The sequence below is a fragment of the Ranitomeya imitator genome, chromosome 2, assembly GCF_032444005.1.
Source record: "Ranitomeya imitator isolate aRanImi1 chromosome 2, aRanImi1.pri, whole genome shotgun sequence".
NCBI lineage: Eukaryota > Metazoa > Chordata > Amphibia > Anura > Dendrobatidae > Ranitomeya > Ranitomeya imitator.
Genome location: NC_091283.1, coordinates 416,213,385 through 416,231,704, shown reverse-complemented (window position 1 = coordinate 416,231,704; position 18,320 = coordinate 416,213,385). Strand labels below are relative to the sequence as shown.

The following is an 18,320-nucleotide window of genomic DNA, read 5'->3' as shown; positions in this document are numbered from 1 at the left end:
TGTCCTGGCAAATCTGACAACTATGAAGCCATGATTCATACCAGTAAGCTGTACTTGCTACTGTTCATGACTGTGGCCTACAGTGGGGGTTACGTGAAGATGTCCAACCTGATAAAACCTCACTATGCCCTAACAGACTCTTTCTATCCCGGTTCATCTGGAAGTTTTCAGCATTACTCATGAAAGATGAGGGTTGTGAACGGCCTTGCTTAAAAATATTTCTTCGCTGGCACTTATGTTGTGGTTTATGTAAGAACAGTACATCTTCCCCCAGTTGTTGATGGTGGTACTCTATTCACGCACTCATTCCATACAGGTCCTACATGATAAAGCGGTAGCAATCTCCGGTCTGCATGGACGCAGGCTATACATCCCAGGTCCGGGAGCGAAGATAGTTGCCTAGCAACCCCCGCTTCCTCCCCTAAGCTCTACCCTGCTGTTTGCTGAATTTGGACTCAGTGTGATATGTAGAAGATTGAAAATAAGGTGATGGCATTGCAAAAACCTTTCATACTAACCCATAAAGCTTCTGTTTGGCAGCCATCTTTGAAAAGAGGGGCCCCTTTCTCCATTTTCGGGCTCAGCCTTAAATTACATGTATGTATAAATGCACAAGGATACCTTCTCAAGCCTGCTATGCATTATTTATGTGTCCGTCACTTATTAATGTCTCACCAGTAATGTATGCGCCACTTTATGAAGGTTGTGTGAGTGCCTGCGATGACAACAACTCGCAAAGTGCCCCTTGCGTCACGTCTAAATATTTCATGAGCTCTCAAGCCCTTGGTGTGGATTTGGGTGCTTTAAGGGTTAAATAATTCCAGCTGAGATTCCAGAGCGGATTTAAGAGGCTTTGATGGATCTGCCTGCGGGAGATGCTTTTACTACAGATTTAAAAAGCTGGCTAAAATCCGCTCTGTATGAACCGCACTCGGGAAAGAAGTCCCCCATGGTCAGGTTGACCTCCAATCTACCTTTTTGTATCCCCCAACAAATGAGTCCTACTCTTTATGCTTGTCCATTCTGTCCATGTACCCTGTCAATTTGTAATAATCGCTTAAGGTACTATAAGTGCTTATGAAAAACTATGGTTATGGGTTTTGTTCATATATTTGTATTTTAAGGGTCTGATCAGATGAGCTGATCACTTCCATTGTCAAGGGCAGACGTAGGATTCCTAATTGTGGTGTTAGTCAACTTTCCTTCTTGAAAAGAGTTAGTCTGCATGTTTTTTCCAAGAAGCATTGCTTGGCCTTAAAGTCTCCCTACATCAGCTGGATGTCTCCTCAAGGAGAAATGGTATGTCTCCTAGGGCTTGGTGGCCCATGATCAAGATGAGAAAGATCATGAGTTTACCCATGGTGGTCCTCAAGAAGTTTGTACATTGGGGTAACAACCAAGCAGGTGGAAGCCAGGAGTACGATAAGCTCACACTAAGCGTTGGCAGTTGTAATCCATGCTGTGTCCTTTCTGGACTAGAGGGATGGAATTATTTGTCTTTGAGAGGACTTGTGATGGCATTCTTGTGCACTTTTTTTGTGTTACACGCCAGAAATTTTTTTCACTTGCGTGAAGGAAATCAAGATCTTGAGCGGTGCATATTAGAAATATCAGAGGGTCAAACGAAGGAGTATCAAGAAGTGGTTGGGAAAATTGTGCAACCACTCTGAGGGTCAGATAATCGTTTAAACAATGAATGATGCGATCGTAACTCTCAACTGGCAAACGATGTCAGACAAGTATTTATACATGAGGAGAACTGTGAAACGTCGTAACATCGAACATCGTTCACCTTGTTCACCTGGATAATCCCAATAGTGATGCTATTTATTATAAATGCATGAATTCATAAAACATTGGACACAAATTTTCACTGAAACTGTGCAAAAATTGTAATTGAATGAGCAACGCAAAATATTTTTTGAAAGTTGATCAATAATTACTGTCCTAACTAAGGTCACCAATGACCTATTATCCGCCAAGAGCAAGCGACACTACTCCATCCTCCTCCTCCTGGACCTGTCCTCTGCCTTTGACACAGTGGACCATTCCTTGTTGCTGTGGATCCTCTCATCCCTTGGCATCACAGACTTGGCCCTATCCTGGATCTCCTCATACCTAACTGACCAGACATTCAGCGTCTCCCACTCACACATCACCTCCTCACCTCGCCACCTATCTGTCAGAGTCCCACAAGGCTCAGTTCTAGGGCCCCTGCTCCGTTTACACTTTTGGCCTGGGACAGCTCATAGAATCTCACGGTTTTCAGCATCATCTCTATGCTGACGACACACAGATCTACATCTCTGGACCAGATATCACCACCCTACTAACCAGAATCCCTCAATGTCTATCCGCTATCTCATCCTTCTTCTCCGCTAGATTTCTAAAACTTAACATGGACAAAACAGAATTCATCGTCTTTCCTCCATCTCGCGCGACTTCCCCAACGAACCTATCCATTACAGTAAACGGCTGCCCACTCTCCCCAGTCCCACAAGCTCACTGTCTCTGGGTAATCCTTGACACTGATCTCTCCTTCAAAACGCATATCCAAGCCCTTTCCTACCACCTTCAACTCAAAAATATTTCACGGATCTGTACATTCCTAAACCAAGAATCTGCGAAAACCCTAGTCCATGCCCTCATCATCTCCCGCCTCGACTACTGTAACCTCCTGCTCTGTGGCCTCCCCTCTAACACTCTCACACCCCTTCAATCGATTCTAAACTCAGCTGCCCAACTAATCTACCTGTCCCCCTGCTATTCCCTGGCCTCTCCCCTCTGTCAATCCCTTCACTGGCTCCCCATTACCCAGAGACTCCAGTACAAAAGCCTAACCATGACATACAAAGCCATCCACCACCTGTCTCCTCCATACATCTGTGACCTCGTCTCCCGGTACCTTCCTGCACACAACCTCCGATCCTCACAAGATCTCCTTCTCTACTCCCCTCTTATCTCCTCTTTCCACAATCGCATACAAGATTTCTCTCGCGCATCACCCCTACACTGGAACTCTCTACCGCAACATATCAGACTCTCACCTACCATCGAAACCTTCAAAAATAACCTGAAGACCTACCTCTGCTGGCAAGCCTACAACCTGCAGTAACCACCGATCGACCAACCACTGCACGACCAGCTCTATCCTCACCTACTGTATCCTCACCCATCCCTTGTAGATTGTGAGCCCTCGCGGGCAGGGTCCTCTCTCCTCCTGTACCAGTTGTGACTTGTATTGTTTAAGATTATTGTACTTGTTTTTATTATGCATACCCCTCCTGACATGTAAAGGGCCATGGAATAAATGGCGCTATAATAATAAATAATAGCAATAATTCTTTTTGCTTACCTAAACGTTTTCATGCAATATGACAAGACATTTTTGGACACCTCGCTCAGTTGCTCAACCCATTCACTTTACACAATTATCCTGAATGATAGTTGTTATTGTAATAATCTGACAGATATCGGCAGATGTAAATGCAGCTTCAGAGATGTTTCTCCACTGGAATCAATTCCAACATACATGAGCTCCAGCACTCCTAGTGGACACACTATAAAGCCTCCAAAACTCTTTCTGCCTCTATTTTATGTAATCGGCATATGGAGTAGCTTAGATTCTATTATAGTTCTTCGATGTGGTGACTACCGGTGCTTTTGACTTGTCTAACCTACAACACGCTTACAATATTGGGAGCCAGCAATGTTTCATAGGAGGTGACAATCGCGTCCACTGTAGTGTGTTTACAGTAGGGTCTGGAGAGCATGAATTGGTTGGAATAATTTAGATGTAGATGTGTGCTGAGTGCTTTGCAATGGGGAATTCCCCGTCTCCCTCCCCGTTTGCAGTTACATGGAATTTGGCACATGGAGGTGAGGTTAACAGCGGGCAGGGGGAACCTCACTCTTCCTGGCTGCAGACACATCTCTCTGTGCTGTGCTGAAGTGTGTTGGGAGGTGACAAGTTTCAGATAGGCCATTCATTTAATCCCTATTGTTCCCGGAAGGAAAAGCAGTCTGCGAGCACGTACCCGCTTATGCATACGTCAGTCTTGAGGACGTTCCTGGCATACATTACATATGTTCTTGCAAAAATGCTAAGGTAGACAGAGGAGCACCATATATATATATACCCACGATGGAACAGATGATGGCTTCCTTGACTTCTTTAGATCATTTCTGGCCTTCCGCATTATAGAAGCCTTTAAAGTTTGCTTGGTTGATTTGAAAGAAATCTCATGGGTTGGCTGAATTGTTTTTGACATTTCTTGGCATCGATAGAAACCTTACTGTAGATTGTGCGGTAGATGAATTCTAAGTTCAGATTTTTCTTTTTACTTTTTCCAGGCCTTTGAGCAGAAGTTTAAGTCTCCTATGTGCAGAGCTTCGAAACGATGGGGAGCCCAAGAAAAAGAAAAATAAAATATCAGAGGAGAGTTACAGTGATCAAGACCACTCACAGAAGACCGTAAGTTCTAAAAAAGAGATCAAAATTGGCAAAAAAAGGACCTTCGACCTTCATAGGTTAGCATTCTTACATAATGTTCTCTTTTATAGGCCAAGATGCATTGCAAAAATGTGTGCCCTCAAAACAAGCTGGCATCCAAACTGGCACGGAAGGTCTCACAAATGAAGAGCAAAGCCTTAGCATCTGGTACAAGCCCTTTTCACCGTAAGGAAGTTCTTCCAACTAGTAAAATGCAGAAGAAAATGCCTCCACACAAAGGGTCATGTTTAAAGGTCAAAGAAGGAGGTGAAAGGAAAGGTCAGGAGAGACAGAGGCCAGAGGGAGCTGGGGCAGCAGGTGAGGAGAGTTATGTTAAACCCTCCATACAGAGTAGCCAACTGGGGTTGTCAATCGAGATATTTTTTTTTATTTAACTTTTTTTATTTAGATGTGGTGTACAGCCAGGTGTTAGGTAGTAATGGGTCCTTAGAACTTTATTTTTTTAGTTCTTTACCATTTTTGATGAGTTGACTTGTTTAGACCTTTTTTGGTGAGCCCTTAAAACTTTTTGGTTTTTATTTCTTTATTTTAAGGATCTTCAGTAGATTTATTGAAACGGTCTATAGAATGTTTGTGTTTTTACTACAGATCAGGACAACGATGAAGATTCTGACAGTGATGACGGAGAACAGGATCTCCCTGGGCTGTCCAACCATGATGCAAGCTTGTCCCTTAATGCTCCTGGTAATTCTTCCCTGGTGGGTCCTTCTGCTTCTGCGGTTGTAAAAATGGAAGCCAATCAAAAAGCAAAAAAGAAAATTGAAAGACAGGGGCTACTAGGTAAGGAACTTGGAACCATAGCTAATGTTTGACATGGTACCTAAACTCCCCCTTTAGCCCCTCATTCTTTATTATATACTGTCTATTCGCTATTTGGTAACTTTTCTCTATTTCCAGGTTCATGCTGTATTACCAGCCCTGAGAGCGAAGTCAAGATCCGCAAACGTTCTGCCAAGCTGGAATCTCGAAGCCACCCTAATAAGCCTCTTAAGAAAAAGTCTTTAAGTCACGAGGGGAAACCAGAGGGAAATGTGCGGCGTAGAATACAGTCTGACTCTCAGGCTCTGACTCCTAGCAAGACTCTGTTTTGTTCTGCTAGCCAGGGACTCAAAAAAGACAAAAAGATCAAAAACATCCAAGTAGGTTTGCCTAGAATTATCCTGTATAATATAGCCACATCTTTAAAAAAAAATGTACGCTCTTGTTCAATCTATTTGCTTTTTATATTCCAATAGAGAAAAAATGGGATATTGAGTCTTTCCCTGATCTCTCGATCCCCCAAGAACCTCATGAAAGAAGAGATGAAGACGGGAAGAATGAAGTCTAAACAGGTATGAGACTTTTTTGCTTTTTTTCGAGTAGGAAGAGCTCTACACCTTGGTATTAAGTCCTAATAGAAGAGAATAATGATGGGTGTCCATCAGTCAGTCAGTTGGTACTTAACCTATAAATAAGACACTATGCTTGTGTCTTAAGGGTATTTTTTGAGAGTCTTATGATTTGTTCCACCATCGGGATCCAATTCTATCTTGATATCAAAGTCATCAACCCTGGTTTTGACAAGTTAATTCTTCCTTCACCTACAGGAAAGAGGTCGGGCAGTCAGTCGACTCTTGCAAAGTTTTGCAGTAGAAGATGACTTCCAGTTTGATGATAACAGCAGTTTTTCAGAAGGGGAAGAAGAAACCAGCTCTACAGCCAAGAACAAAGGTGAGATGATCAATTGCAAGTCCTATGTTATGGTCCATTTCCATTTTATTCATAATCATTCCTATGCAAGGAATGGGAGTAGTGATTTTGTGGTGTAATTGTCTTGTTCCAGCTCACATCTGCTCACTCGCTAAGACGGATTTGAGAGAAGGGTTACAGGTTCTAATACCCAAGGAGGACAGCTTACTGTACGCAGCCAGTATTCGCAGTCTACAGCCCCCTGACATGTAGGTACCACAACCTCAATATTGGTCCTTGTCTTGCTGTACATCAGTCACAAATAATGGCTTTAACATAGTATACCAAAGCTTTTGAGAATCCTTCATCATTATACTATTATTTTTTTGTATTTATTTCTTACAGATACAGTGTTGTGATAGAGGGAGAGAGAGGAAATCGGCCTCGCATCTACTCCCAAGAGCAACTTCTACAGGAAGCTGTAAGTTCCTAGTGTGTGTACTGTGACAGGAAATTCTAGAACTTCCTCTATACAGAATGTAGAGTAGGTCAAAGGGAAATGGTTAAATGTGTGTATATATTAACACATACTAAATATTTAGCAAAAAAGTAAAACACAAACATTTTATTAAATAAAAAGAAAGTAATCATAATGTGTGTGTGTTTGTGTCTTTATGTAATATTTAGTCATGATGGTTTCTATCTTGTCAATTCTAATAAATTCTGTATCTTTGCAGGTTGTGGATGTGAAGCCTCAGTCTACACGTTCCCTTCCTCATGGGACTCGTGTCTGTGCCTACTGGAGTCAAAAGTCACGCTGCCTCTACCCAGGAAATGTGGTGAGAGGTAGGAAGCTGCCCGATTTAATTATATAATTGTTCCAGTTTCCATTTATAAATGAAGAATCTGCATAATGAAATTGAAAACCATTATGTTGACAGAAAAAAATAAAAGTGTGTATATATATCTATCTATCTATCTATCTATCTATCTATCTATCTATCTATCTATCTATCTATCTAACTATATACAGTGGGGCAAAAAAGTATTTAGTCAGTCAGCAATAGTGCAAGTTCCACCACTTAAAAAGATGAGAGGCGTCTGTAATTTACATCATAGGTAGACCTCAACTATGGGAGACAAACTGAGAAAAAAAAAACCAGAAAATCACATTGTCTGTTTTTTTAACATTTTATTTGCATATTATGGTGGAAAATAAGTATTTGGTCAGAAACAAAATTTCATCTCAATACTTTGTAATATATCCTTTATTGGCAATGACAGAGGTCAAACGTTTTCTGTAAGTCTTGACAAGGTTGCCACACACTGTTGTTGGTATGTTGGCCCATTCCTCCATGCAGATCTCCTCTAGAGCAGTGATGTTTTTGGCTTTTCGCTTGGCAACACGGACTTTCAACTCCCTCCAAAGGTTTTCTATAGGGTAGAGATCTGGAGACTGGCTAGGCCACTCCAGGACCTTGAAATGCTTCTTACAAAGCCACTCCTTCGTTGCCCTGACGGTGTGCTTTGGATCATTGTCATGTTGAAAGACCCAGCCACGTTTCATCTTCAATGCCCTTGCTGATGGAAGGAGGTTTGCACTCAAAATCTCACGATACATGGCCCCATTCATTCTTTCATGTACCTGGATCAGTCGTCCTGGCCCCTTTGCAGAGAAACAGCCCCAAAGCATGATGTTTCCACCACTATGCTTTACAGTAGGTATGGTGTTTGATGGATGCAACTCAGTATTCTTTTTCCTCCAAACACGACAAGTTGTGTTTCTACCAAACAGTTCCAGTTTGGTTTCATCAGACCATAGGACATTCTCCCAAAACTCCTCTGGATCATCCAAATGCTCTCTAGCAAACTTCAGACGGGCCCGGACATGTACTGGCTTAAGCAGTGGGACACGTCTGGCACTGCAGGATCTGAGTCCATGGTGGCGTAGTGTGTTACTTATGGTAGGCCTTGTTACATTGGTCCCAGCTCTCTGCAGTTCATTCACTAGGTCCCCTCGCGTGGTTCTGGGATTTTTGCTCACCGTTCTTGTGATCATTCTGACCCCACGGGGTGGGATTTTGCGTGGAGCCCCAGATCGAGGGAGATTATCAGTGGTCTTGTATGTCTTCTATTTTCTAATTATTGCTCCCACTGTTGATTTCTTCACTCCAAGCTGGTTGGCTATTGCAGATTCAGTCTTCCCAGCCTGGTGCAGGGCTACAATTTTGTTTCTGGTGTCCTTTGACAGCTCTTTGGTCTTCACCATAGTGGAGTTTGGAATCAGACTGTTTGAGGTTGTGCACAGGTGTCTTTTTATACTGATAACAAGTTTAAACAGGTGCCATTACTACAGGTAATGATTGGAGGAAAGAGGAGACTCTTAAAGAAGAAGTTACAGGTCCGTGAAAGCCAGAAATCTTGATTGTTTGTTTCTGACCAAATACTTATTTTCCACCATAATATGCAAAAAAAATGATAAAAAAACAGACAATGTGATTTTCTGGAATTTTTTTTCTCAGTTTGTCTCCCATAGTTGAGGTCTACCTATGATGTAAATTACAGACTCCTCTCATCTTTTTAAGTGGTGGAACTTGCACTATTGCTGACTGACTAAATACTTTTTTGCCCCACTGTATATATATATATATATATATATATATATATATATATATATATATATTTTGTGTATAGCAGTGGATATGTATATCTGTATGTATATAAGTGTGTGTATGTATATATATATATATATATATATATATATATATATATATATATATATATATACGCGTTTACATGCATACGTACATATAATGCACGTGTGTGTATATGTGTGTGTGTATATATATAAAATACATATGTATATCATACACACACACGCAGACACACTCTCACATACGCGCACACACACACACATACACTCTCTCTCTCACACACACACACAGTCTATATACATATACACACACAGAGTGCTTCTGTATTCTCTTTGTTTGTGTGTATGCGTACAGATGTGTGTGTATGTGTATATGTGTGTATATATATATATATATATATATATATATATATATATATATATATATATATATAATCTTTTGCTGTATGTATATTTGCAATCTATGGTAATCAATTTCATTGACTCACCCGTATATCTAATTTTGAGCCACACTGTATAAAATGTTTGTATCATATGTATATAGTATATATATATACCGGTATATATATATTTTTTTTTTTTTTTGTAATAAAAAAAAGAAAAAATTCCAAACTAATTTGGTTCATATATTTAAATACGTTCCGTGATCCTATTTTGCTATTCTATGTCATTATTTCCCCTGCAGCCCCTAAAATGATGCTTTCTTTAATCAGCCATTATTTGCAGGCCACTTATTTATAACACCTGGGCCTTTTCTTTCTGTACAGGCAGGGGTGTAAAATTTATGGTGGTACAACAGACAATAATACGAGCAGTAAATTTATTTGCAAAAAAAAATAAATTTTTCTTCCCAAATAAGAAATGATGCATCATGGACAAGATGCCGTCCTGTATTCTAGCACATTCATCATCTTCAGATGTTGCAGTTGCCTTCTCGCTGTACAATCTCAAGCACCCATTCCCGCTCAATATAGTAATTGACACTTGCTGTCAGAGGGGACGTTGCTTAGCAACCTGCGCCACTGGCCGGCCGGTCACATGATCCTTATAGAATTTTGAATTGATTTCTTGATTTTAATGAGAAACACCGAGCACCTATATTTTATAGACTTGCTGCAACATGGTTTCATGTTATCAGTCATTTTGTTTTTGTTTTTTTTTCTTCAATTTTCACAATGAACTGTAAAGAAAACAAACGCAAATGTGTTCTGCAAATTTGACACTTTCCCATTTTTTTTATTTTAAGCCAAGATTTTTAATGTCTCTACGTTTTTTTTATTTAATTTTTTTTTTTTTTCAAAAATTTTGTAAGCTATAATAAATTCATATCTAAGAGTAAAAGTATTCTCTCTGTAATGGTGCCAAATTCATGGATGAGGGTAATGGCAATAACTGGAATGATATACCCCCAGCTGTTTAATGCATGATATGAGTATTCAGTAAGGAACTATGCCGCCATATTAACACATAAGGGGGCAGGCAAATTGTACCCTTTTAACTTCACAGTAGAGGAGTCATAATGCCTCGAAGTTCATAATTTCAGGCATTCAGAATTCCTGGGTTTTATGGGTTTTCTTACATTCCATTTCAGAACACTTTGACAATCGGTCATGAGCCAAAAGTAGCATCATTACTACTATATTTTTCATGTGATATCATGTTATTACCACTATAGAGAGTAATATTTGCTCTGAAAACTATACACTGGTCAAATGGTTAGAAAATCTTGGGTCTAATTTGAGTCATTATTTTATTTTTCTAGGTTCCTCAAGTGATGAAGGGGAGTCAGACTCAGTGACTGTTGCATTTGATGATGGCGATCGTGGACGGATCACCCTGAACAACATTCGCTTACTGCCTCCTGATTTTACCATCCAGTGTGAGTGCACAAACAGAACAGGTATACAGTATAGATGAGCTAATAATTCGCAGTTCCTTGGTCCAATGGCTAAATCAGTACTCTGTGGAACCTGGACAGGAGCTATGAAAATCTCCTCCTTCGTTTAGTCACCACCGGCTCTTCTCATGGTTAGCCGGTCTGGTGTGACCTTATTATTGTGGCCTAATGCATACACAATGTTTCGCCATTCCAGCGAATGCTTGCAGGTAGGAGGTCTCCAAGGATCCTATCCACTGGCCATGAAATACTAGCCTGACCACTTGACCACCAGGGTCCTGCAAATTTATTTGCTAATTTCTTCCCGAAGGCCACTTCTTGAAGAAGACCCCTCTTTTTACCAAGACTAAACATTATGTCATAAATTTTCAGTTTTTTTAATATATTACTAGAGGGTGGCCCGATTCTAATGCATCGGGTATCCTAGAATATGTATGACAGAACTTGTTCAGTAAATGTAGCATATAACAGCCCACGTAGCATATAGCACAGCCACGTAGCATATAACACAGCCACATAGCATATAACAGCCCACATAGTTTATAACACAGCCACATAGTATATAGCACAGCCACGTAGCATATAACACAGCCCACGTAGCATATAACACAGCCACTTAGTATATACCACAGCCACGTAGCATATAAAACAACCGCATAGCATATAGCACAGCCACGTAGCATATAACAGCCCATGTAGCATATAGCACAGCCACGTAGCATATAGCACAGCCACGTAGCATATAGCACAGCCATGTAGTATATAGCACAGCCACGTAGCATATAGCACAGGCACATAGCATATAACAGCCCACGCAGTATATAGAACAGCCACGTAGCATATAACACAGCTCACGTAGCATATAGCACAGCCACGTAGCATATAGCACAGCCATGTAGTATCTAACACAGCCCACATAGCATATAACACAGCCCACGTAGTATATAGTAGTCCACGTAGTATATAGTAGTCCACGTAGTATATAGAACAATCCACGTAGTATAAAGTACAGTCCACGTAGTATGTAACACAGCCCACGTAGTATATAGTACAGTCCACATAGTATATAACACAGCCCACGTAGTATATAGCACAGGCACAGCCCACGTAGTGTATAGCACAGCCACGTAGTATATAGCACAGTCCACGTAGTATATAGCACAGGCACAGCCCACATAGTGTGTAGCACAGCCACGTAGTATATAGCCCACGTAGTATATAACACAGCCCACGTAGTATATAGCACAGGCACAGCCCATGTAGTGTATAGCACAGCCACGTAGTATATAGCACAGTCCACATAGTATATAGCACAATCCACGTAGTATATAGTACAGTCCACATAGTATATAACTCAGCCCATGTAGTATATAGTACAGTCCACATAGTATATAACTCAGCCCACGTAGTATATAGTACAGTCCATGCAGTATATAGCACAGCCACGTAGTATATAGCACAGGCAGAGCCCACGTAGTGTATAGCACAGCCAGATAGTATATAGCAGCCACGTAGTATATAGCACAGTCCACGTAGTATATAGCGCAATCCATGTAGTATATAGTACAGCCCACGTAGCATATAACTCAGCCCACGTAGTATATAGTACAGTCCACATAGTATATTGCACAGCCACATAGTATATAGCACAGGCACAGCCCACGTAGTGTATAGCACAGCCACGTACTATATAGCAGCCATGTAGTATATAGCACAGCCACGTAGTATATAACACAGCCCACGTAGTATATAGCACAGCCCACATAGTATATAGCAGTGTGGGCACCATATCCCTGTTAAAAAAATTATTAAAATAAAAAATAGTTATATACTCACCTTCCGGCAGGCCCCGTATCCAGCCCAGGAGTTAGCGATGCTCTCGCCAGGTCCGTTCCCAGTGATGCTTTGCGGCAATAACCCGTGATGACGTAGCGATCTCGCGTGATCCTACGTCATCTGGGGTCATATCGCAAAGCATTACTGGGAACGGAGCTGCCGAGAGCATCACGAGGATGGGGAAGGCTTCGGAGGCCGCCAGAAGGTGAAAATAGCACGATTTTTAATTTTTTAAATTATTTTTAACATTATATCTTTTTACTATCAATAGTAAAGCCTGTCGTTGATTGGTCGCGGCTGGCCGGGCGCGACCAATCAGCAACGCGGGATTTACGTTACAGTCTGTCTGTTTGTCTGTAATGGAAATCCCGCGTCGCTGATTGGTCACGCCAGATGGCCGCGACCAATCAGCGATATTGGCGCGGGATTTAAACACCACTTTGCTGATTGGTGGCGCCTGGCCGGGTGCGACCAATCAGCAAAGCGTGGTTCAAATCCCGTGCCAATATCGCTGATTGGTCGTGGCCGGCTGGCGCGACCAATTAGCGACGCGGGATTTCCACTACAGACAAACAGACGGAAATGGACCTTAGATGATTATATATGTAGATACCCACTAGCCACTGTCATAAACAAGACTACCCCTGTAAAAGATCACTACATCTTGGGTCTGCAGATGTCATGGATGATAAAGGGATGGACAATGGCCTTCTGATAAAGCATAGATCTTCCCTTTGTAGGTACAGAACCGTCTCCTGCTTTGTTGTTGTCGGCAGAGAGTCGTAGAACAAAGCGCTTTGCCAGTAATACCACCTCAACTTCTGAAGCCTCTCAAAACCAATCCTCAGACAACCGAGAATCAGCAGAGGCTTCAAGAAATAATGGAAAGAAGGTGATCAGCAAGGAGAAAACAGGTGAGTAGAAAAGAAAATGGGAAAAGCAGTGATACCAAGGAGAACCTTGAGAAAGATTTCTGTTAGACGTTTTGTTCGGTGTGGTTTTGGTGGCTCAAGTCAGTGGCACAGCATGGGTGTGCCTGTGGCAAAGGAAGGTTTTTACATCCCCTACTTTATACACTGTTATTTTTTTTTTACTTACCGTATATTTTTTTTGTAAGCAGCTATTTTATTGCCCTAGCCCATAAATCCTTAACCTTATCCCTAACCCTAGTTAGTCAGAAATAGAGGGTAAAAATGTAATATTTATTTTAATGCTGTTTTGTTGTTGGTGGAAGGGATGGTGGGACGATTTTTTTTTCAGAAATATATATATATTTTTTATTACATTTTTTTTTACAGCTCTCCCAGCAGGTCTGCCTCTTCTGTCACAAAATTACAGTGCATGCGATTCAATATGGTCTTCATTTATTAGCTCAGCTTTTGTCATCTTGGTTGCTGCTTATGCAGAGAATAGCAGCCTATGACAAACTCAACTCAATTGCTGCGCTCTGCGTAGGAACCTACAGCAGTGACTAGTACAGGAAAGCAACCACTGCCTACTTTACTCTTGTAGATTACTGGGATCTGGGCAGGCACTCTCAGCGCCCGTGTGCTGCTTCAAAGAAGTGACGGTGCTGGTGCCCCTTCAGTGTAGCAAATATTCTCCAGTGCAGATCCTTCTGGATAGTTTGACAGTGAGGGGTAGGGAGACAACATTTTTCAAGGCCATCATCCGCCCCCATCATGCTCCAATGTGTCCAGTTGAGCTAAGTCGCCTTCTTTAATTTTGCCAAGTTGCCTTTTGGCCAGTGATCGGACTAGGCTATGGAAAGTCTGTGTTTTCTAAATTGTGAAGGAAAATCTTATAACATTCTAGAATATGCATTTGCAAAGAAGACAGTTTTCTGGAAATTCCATTGCATCATCAATGATAAATGATGAGAAAACTTTCTCAAAGGAACATCTTTTTTTATCTGACATTTTTAGACCCTACATGACCTAAGTGCGAAACGTTTGTTAACATTGAAAATCACAGGTATGACTAAAATAATGTGGTGACACACTTTTGGAGCTAACTTCTTTCACACTTTAATTTTACAGATAAAATGGATGTGTTCAATTCAGGAGCAAAGACTCCGTTACCTTCTGCCACCACCAACTTTTTAAATCGCTCGACGAGCGTGGACCTGATGAGCTGGCCTTCTCAAGGAAAGCGCAAAGCCAGCAACAAGACTAACACTGGGCTGCATGACCCTTTTCAATCACAGGGTAATGGCAAGAAACAGAAGTGCAGAGAGCAGCCTCATGTGTTTGGTAACGGGTTTGGAGCGGATTCCTTCAGCAGTTTGGCTAATTCATACAGTCCTTTCGGGAGTAGCACCAACACTGGGATTACAGCTGGGCAGAAGCCTATACGGATAAAAAAAGGAGAGAGGTTAGAGGAGGAGGACAAGGGAAAAGGTGGTAAAAGAAAGGCAGGTAATGAGTTTTTGGTGAAACTAGATCATGAGGGTGTAATGTCCCCCAAAACTAAAAATGGCAAAGCTCTTCTACTCTACGATAAAGACTTTGGGCTTCATGTTCGACAGGGCTACAGTTCTGCATCAGGACTGACCAAGGACAAGAAAAGGAAGCCACCTCTTCATGACCAACTATCCATGGGCTTGGCTCTTGGAAAGTACACTGGGCAAACAGAGTATGGGGTGAACTGTGACAGTGACTGTTCATACTCTGACCAGGATGAGGAAGAGAACCAGGGGGGTTTGCGGGCAAGAGTTCCATCGAGATTTCTTACAGGACTATCCGTTTCTTCCTCTTCCTCTGGGTCCTCTTCATCTTCTAGCTCTGGCTCCATGTCCAGCTCCAGCATTTGCTCTACAGACAATGAGGATTCATCGGAGAGTTCAGATGAAGCCGACTCTACAATGCTCTTGCAGCCCTGCCTCACCCACCCCGTGCCTACATTGCTGGCACAGCACACAGAAGATGGTGGGCAAGGCTCCCAGGGCTGCTTTGTCTCAGGACAAAAAGCCAAACAGAGGAGGAAAGGGACCCCTTCAAACTTCCCTAAAACCAAAGAGCCCCTACCTAGACAGCAACGCCTGCCCTCTGTAGAAAACCGGCCAAAGATTTCTGCCTTTCTGCCTGCACGCCAACTATGGAAATGGTCTGGAGAGCCTACGCAGGTAAGACTCATTTTTAAATTAGTTTTTGTGGCCCTTTATTAGCAAGTACTCCTTCAGATGGGTATATCCTTGTGAATTGGTGACACATCTGCTAATCCTTTAAGAGCATGAACCCTGGCCAGCTCCAAGCATCCCAAGAGCATGACCAGTGGCCAGCTCCAAGTGACCCAAGAGCATGACCCGTGGTCAGCGCTAAGCATCCCAAGAGCATGACCCATGGCTATATCCAAGCGTCTCAAGAAGTAGACCCGTGGCCAGTTTCAAGTGTCCCAAGAGCTAGACTCGTAGCTGGCTCCCAGGGTCCCAACAGCTAGACCCGTGGTCGGATCCAAGCGTCCCAAGAGCTAGACCTATGGTTGGCTCCAAGCATCCCAAGAGCTAGACCCATGGTCGGCTTCAAGCGTCCCAAGAGCTAGACCCGTGGTCAGCTCCAAGCGTCCCAAGAGCTAGACCAGTGGTCGGCTCCAAGCATCCCAAGAGCTAGACCCATGGCAAGCTCCAAGCATCACAAGAGCCAGAGCCGTGGCTAGCTCCATGCATCCTGAGAGCCGTCTCCCAAGCGTCCAGAGAGCCAGATCCATGGCCGTCTCCCAAGCATCACAAGAGCCAGATCCGTGGCCGTCTCCAAGCATTCTGAGAGACAGACCTGTGGCCAGCTCCAACCTTCTCCAAGAGCGAAGATCATTTGGGGTTCATGTATCACCACTGTAGATTCTAGGCATTAACCAGCACTGACTTCAGTACTGAAAACTGTGCTGGACAAAAATATTGACTTGGAATCTTGACATCTCGTGTCTTCTGATGTGACCGCTAAAATAATATTATTTTTTCCTATCTCTAGAGGCGAGGAATGAAAGGGAAAGCCAGAAAACTGTTCTACAAATCCATAGTGCGGGGAAAGGAGACTCTCCACGTTGGGGAATGCGCAGTTTTCCTGTCAGCTGGACGTCCAAATCTGCCCTATATAGGACGTATTGAAAGCATGTGGGAGTCATGGGGTGGCAATATGGTGGTTAAAGTCAAGTGGTTTTACCATCCAGAAGAGACTAAACTGGGCAAAAGGCACAGCGATGGAAAGGTGAGACACTAAAGAGTGACCTACAGAGGGTGGTTGATTGGTTAACATGGTCCTAAGTTTTAATTTTGGCCTAAAAATGTTGATCTTATGAAGAAGGACTTGTCCATAGATACTAAAAGGCCACATAGATGCTTCTGAACAATAATGGAAAAGGCACTCTTTAAGAGCAGCTCCCAATTTGATCAACCTGAAGCATCCATTTATTACATGGATGGTCATTAATTTGAATGGTCACTATATAATACTACATTTCTCTAGACTTCCTTCAGTAAAATCGCATTGCTGGGTGTTCCACAAGCTAGACCCATGGCAAACTCTCAAGCGTCTCAAGAGTTAGACCTGTGGCTAGCTCCAAGCATCTTAAAAGCTATACCTGCAGCTATCTCCAAGCGTCGCAATAGCTAGACCCACAGTTCGTGGGTCTAGCTGAAAAATTCCTTCAGTAAATTAACTGTAGCACTAGGGAAAAAAAAAGCAAACCCTGCTTCATAGGAGAATGTGTCTGGACGATAAGAGGATACAGTATCACGAATTGGACTGGTGCTTACCTAATCGTGTTGTCCTACTTAGGTTCAATACTATTGATGAACATGAAGGTGGTGATAATCATCTGTTCTAGAACATCAGCAGGCATCTATGGTAGATGAAAGGAAAGGGAACCAAGAAAAAAATTACTGTATCACCCTGCTAATGGAGACTTGTCTGGGTTTTTAGGATGACACATTTATTTAGCTATCCAATCCGTTTTTGGGTCAGGCGGACCTTTCATCAAGAGGGCTACACCATTGAATACAGACAAGTCTTCAACAGCAACAGTGTGATGGTATTCTAGTAGGCTCTGAAAATACCTGGGGTACTTATCGAATGGGAAGATAATAATAATAATCTTTATATAGCGCCAACATATTCCGAAGAACTTTACAGTTTAACAGTTTCAAACACAACAGTTATAAGTAACAACATTAACAATACAATAATTAAAACAAAATAAGACGACTCTGCTCATGAGAGCTTACAATTTACAATGAGGTGGGGGAGATACAAGGTAGAGGTGTGTATTTACAATGATGGTCCACCATCTTCAGGGGGTGGGGGAAAGATGGAAGTAGTGAATGGGCTACACACACACAAACATAAGATTACTTTGATTAAGGAATGTGATAGGCCGCTCTGAACAAATGTGTTTTGAGGGAGCGCCTAAAACTATGCAAATTGTGAATGGTCCTAATATCTTGGGGTAGAGCATTCCAGAGAATTGGCACAGCCTGGGGAGAAGTCTTGGAGTCGGGAGTGGGAGGTACGGATTAGTGCAGAGGTTAGTCGAAAGTCGTTTGCAGAGCGCAGTGGTTCGTTAGGCCAATAGAAAGAAATGAGGGAAGAGATGTAAGGGAGTGCCGCACTGTGGAGAGCTTTGTGGGTGAGAACAAGTACTTTGAATTGGATTCCATAATGAATAGGCAGTCAGTGTAACGACTGACGAAGAGCGGACACGTCTGAATACCGATTTGCCAGGTGGATGACCCTGGCTGCTTAATTAAGGATGGACTGGAG

General features: G+C 42.3%; 1 protein-coding gene across 6 annotated transcripts in view; it reads left to right on the top strand.

Annotated features, from left to right (window-relative positions):
• The window catches only part of BAHCC1 (BAH domain and coiled-coil containing 1), a 131,357-nt gene that overhangs the window by 108,166 nt on the left and 4,871 nt on the right, over positions 1 to 18,320 (top strand). For 3 of the 6 annotated variants that reach the window (XM_069750758.1, XM_069750757.1, XM_069750761.1), the window contains 13 exons: positions 4,354 to 4,474; positions 4,564 to 4,810; positions 5,102 to 5,293; positions 5,411 to 5,652; positions 5,749 to 5,844; positions 6,100 to 6,223; positions 6,336 to 6,450; positions 6,587 to 6,662; positions 6,919 to 7,027; positions 10,597 to 10,734; positions 13,308 to 13,481; positions 14,607 to 15,691; positions 16,533 to 16,769. In XM_069750758.1, coding sequence (XP_069606859.1) covers positions 4,354 to 4,474; positions 4,564 to 4,810; positions 5,102 to 5,293; positions 5,411 to 5,652; positions 5,749 to 5,844; positions 6,100 to 6,223; positions 6,336 to 6,450; positions 6,587 to 6,662; positions 6,919 to 7,027; positions 10,597 to 10,734; positions 13,308 to 13,481; positions 14,607 to 15,691; positions 16,533 to 16,769 — 2,956 coding nt within the window. The remainder of the gene's footprint in view (positions 1 to 4,353; positions 4,475 to 4,563; positions 4,811 to 5,101; positions 5,294 to 5,410; positions 5,653 to 5,748; positions 5,845 to 6,099; positions 6,224 to 6,335; positions 6,451 to 6,586; positions 6,663 to 6,918; positions 7,028 to 10,596; positions 10,735 to 13,307; positions 13,482 to 14,606; positions 15,692 to 16,532; positions 16,770 to 18,320) is intronic. The other 3 variants (XM_069750759.1, XM_069750762.1, XM_069750760.1) reach the window with 3 other exon arrangements.